Consider the following 10,885-nt stretch of genomic DNA (forward strand, 5'->3'; position numbering starts at 1 on the left):
GATGAAAAAATCTTATATTTGGTCGCGTCCTTCGATAATATAATATTATATGAGACTATACTAATTGGTACATATGATTCGATTAAGGTCTGAATCATTAGAAATTCTATCTTCTTTTTTATCATAAAAAATCGATCTAAACAATGCCTGCCTCGCCTGATCATTGGTTATGCTTATTGAGAGATTAGAAGTATATCTTGGCTTATCCAAAAGAGAATGCACATTCATACTCTCTTTAGTCCGATTTGTGTGGTGGCTTTTCCTTTTTAGTTTATCGTAAAAGTATGTTACCTTTCCATAATTAAAAACAGTTTAATCTTTTTGTCTTCTCTAAAGTATTTTTAGTCGGAAGCATGTCATGTGAATCAGTTTAATTTTTTTTGTCTTCTCTAAAGTATTTTTTGTCGGAAGCATGTCATGTGAATCAGTTTAATCTTTTTGTCTTCTCTAAAATATTTTTTTCCCGAAGCATATCACATAAATTAGTTTAATCTTTTTATCTTCTCTTAAGTATATCTTGGCTTATCAGAAAGAGAATGCATGAGAATGCACATTCATACTCTCTTTAGTCCGATTTGTGTGGTGGCTTTTCCTTTTTAATTTATCGTAAAAGAATGTTACCTTTCAATAATTAAAAACAATTTAATCTTTTTGTCTTTTTTAAAGTATTTTTTGTCGGAAGCATGTCACGTGAATCAGTTTAATCTTTTTGTCTTCTCTAAAGTATTTTTTGTCGGAAGCATGTCACGTGAATCAGTTTAATATTTTTGTCTTCTCTAAAATATTTTTTGTCAGAAGCATATCACATGAATTAGTTTAATCTTTTTATCTTCTCTAAAGTATATCTTTGCTTATCAGAAAGAGAATGGACGAGAATGCACATTCATTCTCCCTTTAGTCGGATTTGTGTGGTAGCTTTTCCTTTTTAATTTATCGTAAAAGAATATTACCTTTCAATAATTAAAAACAGTTTAATCTTTTTGTCTTCTCTAAAATATTTTTTGTCGGAAGCATGTCACGTGAATCAGTTTAATCTTTTCGTCTTCTCTAAAGTATTTTTTGTTGGAAGCATGTCACGTGAATTAGTTTAATCTTTTTGTCTTCTCTAAAATATTTTTTGTCAGAAACATATTACATGAATTAGTTTAATCTTTTTATCTTCTCTAAAGTATTTTTTGTCGAAAGCATGTCACATGAATTGAGACGGACACGGACAGAGTAACCAGTTCTTTCATGTATTTGACAAAACTCTTACGATTTTCAGGTACATTTGAAAAGGCCCAAATCCTTCCTAGCAGGCCCAAATTTATCATGCTCTTTTAGCCTCATTCTCCCCCAATGCTCCTCCTCCTCCTCTCTCGGACTAAAACTGTTCTTCTCCAGTTCTCTCTCTCTGCACAAAATTCACCCTTTTTTTTCTCAAATTCTCAGAAGGAATCGATTTGTAAGTTTCTCTTTTATTTATCTCGCGTTGTTCATCTCATCATTCTTCTTTTCATTCTTTCTTTGATTTTACAAAAATCCCTTTAGTTTTTGCAATGATTTTTATACGGTAGGTAAAACACTAATTTTCGTGTACAGAAATACAATGCCGTGTTTGATACCTACTTTCTGTAAGAGAATTTCAACTTTGATATCCTGTTTTTTTTTTAAATTTTTTTTTACGAGTTAACATTTGGTTTTGAAAATGGCTCTCTCGTAGTTATGGTGTACTAATTTGGGCGTTGCAGTAAAACTCAAAATTTTCTTTTGAAACTGTAGATGATTAGTTACTAAATCTTCATGGGTCATGGGGTCCAGGTGGACCCGTTACGGTGATTAGTTGCATGGCACCTGAAGTTTAATTAATTAGGAATGTTAGTTTGTTAAATTTATTTCTCAAGTTTCTTGATTTTCATGTGTTAAATGTTTTTTAAGCACTCTAAATGCTTTGAATTTATTATATGTTTTTGATTCAGTAACAAGCACTTAAGTATAATTGTTCTTGGTTGATATGACAAATTTAGGATCCTGAAGGTAGGAACATTTACTGTTTTCTGTGGTTCATCTGTATGACTGAGCTGTTGCAGTTCTTCCTTAAATCTTCATCTTGATAGTTTTACACACTCACCACCCCCCACCCCCCACCCCCCCAAAAAAAAGAAAAAAACATTTTCAGGCGAAAAAAGATGACTCTTTGAACAAGTGTGCCTTCACATATTGGTCTAGTTTTATCATTTGAATAAAGAAAGAAAGAAATAAAAAATCATGGCGTATTGCTAGAAAATTTCATAGAGTTATTTGTGTCAATCTTGCAAAATCTAATAATTGGTTGCTGGTGGTGCAGTATATTTAAGAAGTTCTGTGTAAGGCTTGTTTGAAGTGTGCCGAAGCCCTGAAGTTATATACAACACGAAGTGGAGGACGCATTGTTTAGCTAACGCCTAAATGCCAAGCGTTAAGGTGTGTGTTTCAGTGCAATGATTAAATCTTCATGACGTTTTGTCACTTGGTCCAACGTTATGCAGAAAAGGTTTTGTTTTGTTAGTGTTTCTTTCTCATGGAATCCGTCTTGATGAGATAATAAATGTAGCTGGCAAAGTGCCAAATTGATTATTTTGGAGACGTTATGGGTGAATATTTTAGTGATTAGGATTAGGAAATTAGACATCTACTTTAAGAAAGCTAGTCACTTATGTAAATGAAAATTTTAAAGATGCATATTGCTTTTGAATAAGGGATATAGTATGCCTGTTGGACTTGATTGTCATTGTTTTTACTGCATATATTTCACTTTTATTAGAGTTTATTGATGTCTTGGTTCATATAATTCATGAAACTTCCGAGTTGTGCCGTTTCTACAGTTCTCACATATAATAACACTCTGTTTGAATGTAGTCTGGTGGTTCTAGACATGACCCACTACAACCAGAGATAGTAATAACTCTAATTTAGTGGGGTTTAACTTCAGTGCAAAGCAATAACTCTAATTTAGTTGTGACTCAATTTTCTCCATCATAAGTTTTCCTTGATGGTCTCACATTCATTCAAGAAACACCTTTTGCCATTTCCAAGTGAGATTGAACTTTGATTTCGATTTCCAGTTATTTTGATGTGGACCAGGGGAAGAAATACAGAAGTAACGGGACAATCAACTTTCCCCTGTAAAAAAATATACTATTTTGTACCTGGGTGAAGAGAACATGAAATAGGCTTGGAAGAGTCGATACTTTGCTCATCTTCTTCATTCTTTAAGGTGGTCCTTACATCACTCAGATAGGTGAAATATCCTCATTCTCATCGTACGAAATCAATAATCTCAGTAGAAAAGGTTGATGGCACCCAGTAGAGACATGTTTTCTTTCTTTCAGTTGGTTGCAACTAAGGGTTCTCAATCACTACATCAGTCGCAATGATTTGCACCTTTCTTTGGTTTTATCTTTTGTTATCATCTATTGTTTCACACTAACACACTTTGAATTGTTCATTTTGTGTAGTTCGGTGAAGAAGTCACATATTTAATTCCATAATCTATGTTTGGGATATAAAAACAATTTGTTCTAAATGTTCTCTTCAGATAAACAATGTTTCTCTTTTTGGCAAAGCTTCTGCTATACCCACTGTGATTCTCCCAAGTGATATATAAGCAATAAATATTCAGATGTTAAAGCTAATGAGGTTCATAATAGAATTCTAGGATTTTCCTCTTTTATTTATTCTGAGATGGAAGGGTGGTCTTTTGTTGGTTGATTGACTGGTTGATGCTACAACCAGAAAGTGTGTATTCCTTCTTTCCATTGTAACCTAATTGCAGCATTGAAGACTCAATGCACAGGTGTAGTTTATTTCCCTTCCCGTGTTGTATGTATTACCTCCACTTTTATATCCCTGTCTCTGAGTCATGTTTCCTTAGGACCTTTCAAAATAATACTCATTGTTGAGTCATAAACATAAAACAAGAGAGTTTGGGTCTATGTAACTCATATTCTACTCTAATGACAAAGATAAACAAAAAATCTAAACACTATAGAGTAAATTAAGTCTGAGCAGTTATCCTCATCTTTTTGTTTGTACACCAGCCTAGATTATACTTTGAGTTTGAATGCCTTTGTTAGAATTTTGTTAATTTTCTGCTCACATGTAGTCTGGTATGATGTAGGTTCACTGATCGATTTGGCAGTTACTCTTAAATCCACACGCACACTAAAAAACAATGCCGAGCAATCCAAAAGTTGCGAAAGCATTTCGTGCTATGAAAAATATTGGAATCTCCCAAGAAAAGGTGAAACCAGTCTTAAAGGACCTTCTTAAATTGTACGACAAGAACTGGGAGCTTATTGAAGAAGAGAATTACAGAGTACTTGCAGATGCTATATTCGAGAAAGAGGAGGCAGAAGTTCAATTTATCCTCTTTTTCTTATTCCTTTTCTAGACAAAGCAGTTTATTTGGTTGATACGAATTGAAATTTTTTGTTGTTTGCATCATTTTTGCAGGCAACAGAAAGTCAGAAGCCTGAGAATATTGATGTACAAGTTCTATTTTGGTTCCTTGTGGTTTATGTATGTATTCTATCTTACTGGTGTTTTTTCTCATTTCCCTTTACCTTGTCGTGTTTCTAGCAAGAGGAGGTTTTGGAGGAAGAAGCAGCAGATGAGGAGCCTGAAAGACCCTTAAAGAGATTGCGATCAAGGCACCAGGAAGTTCATTCTAGTTCTATTTCAGCTGGGACTTCATTCAAGAAAGTGGAGGAGCAAGCTGAACTACCTGGAACTAATTCCCAGGGTTGCTCACTAGGCCCTGAGCTAAATAATAGAAATGCAGCAGCTGAGTCTCAGTCTGTTCCATGTCTGACATATGTTAGAAAGGAAGGAAAACAACCAGTCTCACCTAATAGTGCTGACAGATTGGAAAATAATGCTAATTCTCGGAAGAATCGTCTCAAGGGGAAGGAAACTCAAACACCTCAAATCATATCCAAGGAGAAAGGTTTAGTCCTTGGGAAAGCTTCTCGTGCTTCAATCCTCAAAAAGCCGAAGACTGAACCTGATGAACCACATACTGTTGATATGCCACAGCTTGAGGTTCCTCTTGCTGTTATTCACCCTGGTATGTAGTATATGAAATAGATGGGCATGGTCCTTATCATATCATAGTTTAAATTTTTCATACTAGTTAAATTTTCTGCAGCAAGTAGAGCTAGTGATTTTTCTCTGTTGAGGAGCTAGGATCATTACATGACATCTCTAGAATGGTTTAGTAATTTATGTTCTGGAATGCTGCTGTTATATTTGGCAAGTTCTCACTATATCAGCTAATGTTTCAGCTCTAGAAGACCACACAGCTCTATATAAGAGAACTCTCAGTCCCAATTTGTTTGGCACCATTTTTTTTTTATAATCAGTCTAAAAATTTTGACACCTTCGTGTATTCTAAAACTCCTTATTCTTATCTTCCTATTTGCTCTTAATGCTCGTAGATGTTGATGCTTGGGACCCTAATACTTGGGTACTTTTGTACTTCATACATATTAAGATTTTGTGTCAAAGGTCCTATATTTCTTAAAACTCCATTTCAGTCAAATTGTAGCAAACAAATTGAAACAGAGGGAATATGGCCTTATATTTGTCTGAAGAAGATGTCTCTAGGGATGTTTCCTGGTAACATCTTAGCTACAGTTCTCCTTTCTAAAGATCATTGTTTGGATTATGTAGAGCCATCAAATGACAAAGGTTCTTCAAATGGTAATGCCTCAAGAAAGCAGCCAGACACTTCTGAAACCTCAGCAGCAGAGCTGAGAGGCGGAAGAGAAGCAGATAAGGACATTCCAACTTTTTCAAATGGACTGGTAACAAGTCATGAACTAGTAAAGCCGCAGAATCAGTGTTATTCTAACATAGATGTTGCCTCCTCAACTTTTGGAGAGGTTAAACTCTCTATAAATTGTGACGCGGCTCTTGGTAGATCAGACTTCCATTTGCCTAGTCTAGAGGCTGTTGTGAAGTTGGTGGAGGATAAATGCCTTAAACCATTCAAAACCCTGGACCCTAACTTTTCTGTGCCGAAGCTAATGAAAGACATGTGTGAGTGCTTTCTGGAACTGGGAACTCAGTACAATCATGAATTGCAAGAGACTGCAAAGGTGGATGCAGAAAATGATATTGGTTATAGAAGTATGGCCCTAGTTTCTTCAAATGGATCTATAAATTTAGAACTTGATTCTGGGGAGGATCAACCAGAGAAATCACAGCTACCCCTTCCTTGTAATGGTCACACCAATAGCGCCCAAACTGATCAAACAACGTCAGTGAGGAATTGTGGCAGTGTTCCAGAGATCGATCAGAATATACTTGAACATCTTATGTCTGAGAGTCCAGTGGCTCTGTGCGGATCTAAAAATTTAGAACTTGATGCAGGGGAGGCTCAACCCGAGAAACCACAGCTCCATCCTTGTAATAGTCACAACAACAGCGCCTCAACTGATCAAATAGCATCTGTGGAGAACTGTGGTAGTGCTCCAGAGATTGATCAGAATATTCTTGACCATGTTACTTTTCAAAGTCCAGTACCTCTGTGTGAATCAACTCAAGATGAAACAGGTTCGTGTGTTGTTACAGATATAACCAGGGGGCAAGAGGAGGTTATGATTTCATTGGTGAATGAAGTTAATGACAAAATTCCTCCATCCTTCAACTACATTGCTCATAATGTGGTTTTCCAGAATGCCTATCTGAACTTCTCTCTGGCACGTATTGGAGATGACAACAGTTGTTCAACTTGCTCTGGTGATTGTTTGTCACTGTCCACACCTTGTGCATGCGCATATGAAACTGGTGGTAATTTTGCATATACAAAAGAAGGTCTTGTTATAGAGGAGCTTCTTAAAGAGAGTATTTCTATGAATCGCGATCCCAAGAAACACTGCCAATTCTTTTGCAAAGAATGCCCATTGGAAAGATCGAAAAATGAGGATATTATTGAACCTTGTAAAGGTCATCTAGTGAGGAACTTCATCAAAGAGTGTTGGTGGAAATGTCGCTGTGATAAACAGTGTGGGAACCGTGTGGTACAGCGAGGTATTAGCCGCAAGTTACAGGTAAGTATATTTGATTGCGGTTGCAATGCCCTTTGGCAATGTGGCTGATGCAGTAGTAACTCATCCATTACTTTTGAGGCTCACTTTTACTTTATTTGCTTTCTTTTTGAGCTTCTTAGGAATCACTTTCTTTTCGTAGCGATTACTTCTACAACAATTCTTGATATCTGGTATTAACTTCATCTAGCTTCTTTTGTTGGTTTACTTATTTCAGGTGTTTATGACTCCTGATGGGAAAGGGTGGGGATTGCGTACCCTTGAGGATCTTCCAAGAGGTGCTTTTATTTGCGAGTATGTTGGTGAAGTTCTTACCAATGCGGAACTCTTTGATCGTGTTTCACAGAGCCACAATAGAGAGGAACATTCTTATCCCGTGCTGCTTGATGCTGACTGGGGTTCAGAGGGTGTCTTAAAGGATGAAGATGCGCTTTGTTTGGATGCGACATTTTTTGGGAATGTAGCCAGGTTTATCAATCACAGGTATGTTTACTTGGTAGGATCACATGTTTTAACTGTTTTTTTGCTGATTTTCTCCCCCAATCTCTTCTTCCTTTTGGGTGTCAGTTTTGCACCAATTTGTATTTATTTACTGGTATTCTTAGGAGCTATAAGAGGTATACTTTGACTAGTGGTTCAGCTTTCAGGTGGTACATACTTAAATTACATTGAATCTTCTATGCATTTTAACTTCTCAACTCCTATGAAGAGCTTTTTTTCTTTTCTTGGTTATTTGATGATTCATATTGCAAGTGGGGCAAAACCCTACTTGAATATCTCGTGTTCAGTAGGCATAAAACATTCACATCATTTGTGATAAATTCTACTCATGTTTTCTTTTTCATATTGCTGCATCTAGTCACTTTTAGCTACTCTGTTTCTAAAGCACTCCTTACATTTTTGTGTGACGAGAAATTTGCATATTAATACAATGTCAGGATCCACTTTGTTTCAATTCCCTGTTGTAAAGTAAAAAAAGAAATTGAGGGAAAAATAAAAGGAAAAAATAGCCAAAAGAAAGCTATGCATTCTATATTAGTATATCTTGCATCATGCATCAATATGTTATTAACCTGAGTCGGTTTAATTTATTTAATTGTTATTCCGGTCCAGATGTTTTGATTCAAATATGGTTGAAATACCAGTTGAAATAGAGACTCCAGATCACCACTACTATCATGTAAGGAACATTGTGCTTCTGAATCTTTATTTCACTTTGTCCTAAATATTCAGTGTTCCTAGCTCTTTATTCTAATGTTTATATCTCTTCTCATGTGTTTCTTCATGCAGCTTGCTTTTTTCACTACAAGGAAGGTTAAGGCATTGGAAGAGCTCACTTGGGTGAGTAGGCTTGATCTGGTTCACACATGCTCCTTGTATTGTGTTGCCTTCTATTTTTTGCTTTAAAGAAATTTGTCTATTCAATACTATCTATATAAAAATTCTCTCTTTATACACACACATACAGAGAGAGAGAGAGAGAGAGAGAGAGAGATGCATAGAAGTTCAATTTGTATGTGGACATGGTTGTTTCTGGAGAATTAATGCTTGCTAATTTCACAAAAATAAAAATGCAATCTCGTGCAAGTTCAATGGATTTCAGCTACATTCTTATGCTGCATTTGGGTGATGAGGTTCTCCATTGTGGGCACCTTACTTACCTAAATAAAAAGTTGTTTGGAAGAACTTGTCATGGTTTGTATTAGAAATAACAAAATGCCTTAGCCAGAACTATGCCCCCCCCAACTCCGCAAGAGAAAACAGAAAATGGAGAATGAAAATCCATATTTTCTTATTAAGAAAAAGCTTGGAAGGTGGATGGATGCTACTCAACTCTTAAGTACTTTTAGTCTAAATAATGTGATTAATCTGTATAGTGCGTCTTCATATAAATAAAATCACCAAAGATTATAGAAAAGAAGGGATATCTGTCAGTTAGGTATTTGGAAGTTTATTAGATTAGTTATAAAGGATCTTCCTTCTTAATTTAAAAAAAACAGAGTTTTGTCCATTAGTAGTACTACAACAAGTACCCCTCAATCCCAAACTGATTGGGGTCTGCTTTATGAATCTTCTCTATTGGACCTTTTATTCTGATACTCTTACCTTCATCACTAAACTGGTAATTTGAGTGTTGGTGCTGAAAGTTGATTATTAATTAGTTTCTTGGATATTGTCTTTCTGTTTTATGTCTTTTTTATTTTAAGAAAATCCCTAATTACTCAACTCTTAAACGAGTCAAGTAATATGAAAGATGGTCAATAGTAATGCTCCTAGCTTGTTTATCAAGATGTTCAATGGATCATACCAATTCAATGAAGTTCAACAGAGAGAAGATGGTAGTAAAGAGGTTGACTCTGTCAAACTCTGCTGATGTGACTTGAAAGATGAACAAGTAATGGTGTCTCAATGTTTATAACATATCTAGTTTTAGAAGGATGATTATGCCTTTATATTCCACAGCTTCTTTTAGATATTTGACAGTATATTTTTTGGACAAACATTGGATTGGTTCTTGCAGGATTATGGTATTGATTTCGATGACCATGAACATCCAGTGAAAGCATTTAAATGCCAGTGTGGTAGCAAGTTCTGCCGAAATATGAAACGTCCAAGAAGTAAGTGCTATTCCAGAGCATAAGGTTATATAGTTGTTTTAACAGTTGGGATTTGTAAATCAAAGTTTCCTTCCATCTTGCTTTGCTAGTAAAAGTTGTTAGCAACTGCTGCATGGATTTGGACATAACTTGGCTGAATTTTCAAAAAGAATATATGCTTTTATATATTCCAATTATTGTTCTCAAATAAAACAAGAAAAAGAGCTTTTAGCATTGATGATTTTCAAATAGGATATTGGTAGTCTTGGCTGGAATTGGTGTAATGACATGTCCAAAGCATGACTGATCATTTAATTCTGACACCATATTTATTTGGCATTTTCATAATTGACTATAACTCAACCAAAAGGTATGATGTTTGATGAAAAAAGTCTGTATAACTTTAGGGAAAACTGTTTGTAAGATGAAACAATGACTAAAATGTAGGGTAGACAGGTAATATTTGCATTTTACATTGAATCCTTAGCACCCCCTGTTGTGTCCCCTGATTCTTCAATAAAGACTTAGCTTTTGTATCACACACTCAATTTATCTTCAATTAGGCACCCAAGGATGCTGCTAATGGTCAATGAAGTGGGTGTAAACTTTGGAGATTAGGGTCCATTCAAATCTTAAGTTATTTTTCCCCTTTGTCTAAGCCTTGGTGGAGTTACCTGGTATCTAAACCAGTGAGAGATAGTAGGTATCCGGTTGTTGAAGTGTGCACTAGCTTCCCCGACATCATTGTTATAAATAAATATTTATCTTCAATCAGCCTAAACTATTATTTTCAATATTCGACCAACTAAGTGGCCATGCATGATAATCATAGTTGAGTTTCATGCTGTTAATCACTCAAGTGTCATGCTATCCTGTAGGAAACAGAGCAAGGAAAGGATGGTGATTATTTCCAAACAACTTGTGGCTGATTACTAGCCTTGGTTGATCAAGATAGCTGCTATGACTGGAAGTTTGAAGACTCCGTGATTATCTAGAATTTTTGTAGGGTTCTGGTGAACTTGGCTTATGTTGTATTTGCAGATCCTATGGCAAATAAGCTTCAGATTTGCGCCCTTATTGTATATAAGAATCTTTTGGTACATTTCACTGGATATACCTTCCCGCACATTGCTAATGTTGTCCCGCACATTGATACCATAGCATAATGTGGTTTAGACCATGCGTTTAGCTTGAAGACTCAGTCCTTAGTTTTTGCTG

General features: G+C 35.6%; 1 protein-coding gene across 3 annotated transcripts; it reads left to right on the forward strand.

Annotated features, from left to right (window-relative positions):
• The first annotated feature begins 1,079 nt into the window (after positions 1–1,079).
• LOC101264639 (probable inactive histone-lysine N-methyltransferase SUVR2) lies at positions 1,080–10,862 on the forward strand. Of its 3 annotated transcripts, none has more exons than XM_004242325.5 (11): positions 1,080–1,444; positions 2,327–2,442; positions 4,139–4,369; positions 4,474–4,506; positions 4,600–5,086; positions 5,692–7,073; positions 7,288–7,553; positions 8,184–8,250; positions 8,361–8,411; positions 9,592–9,688; positions 10,546–10,862. In XM_004242325.5, exons 3-11 carry the CDS (start codon positions 4,193–4,195, stop codon positions 10,569–10,571), a joined length of 2,586 nt encoding a protein of 861 aa, XP_004242373.1. In that variant the 5' UTR covers positions 1,080–1,444; positions 2,327–2,442; positions 4,139–4,192; the 3' UTR covers positions 10,572–10,862. The 3 variants fall into 3 exon arrangements, with proteins under 3 accessions (XP_004242373.1, XP_010323065.1, XP_010323066.1); XM_010324763.4 differs by having other exon boundaries at positions 1,267–1,444; positions 4,139–4,375; XM_010324764.4 differs by having other exon boundaries at positions 1,267–1,444; positions 4,139–4,336.
• The last annotated feature ends 23 nt before the right edge of the window (positions 10,863–10,885 follow it).

The sequence above is a fragment of the Solanum lycopersicum genome, chromosome 6, assembly GCF_036512215.1.
Source record: "Solanum lycopersicum chromosome 6, SLM_r2.1".
NCBI lineage: Eukaryota > Viridiplantae > Streptophyta > Magnoliopsida > Solanales > Solanaceae > Solanum > Solanum lycopersicum.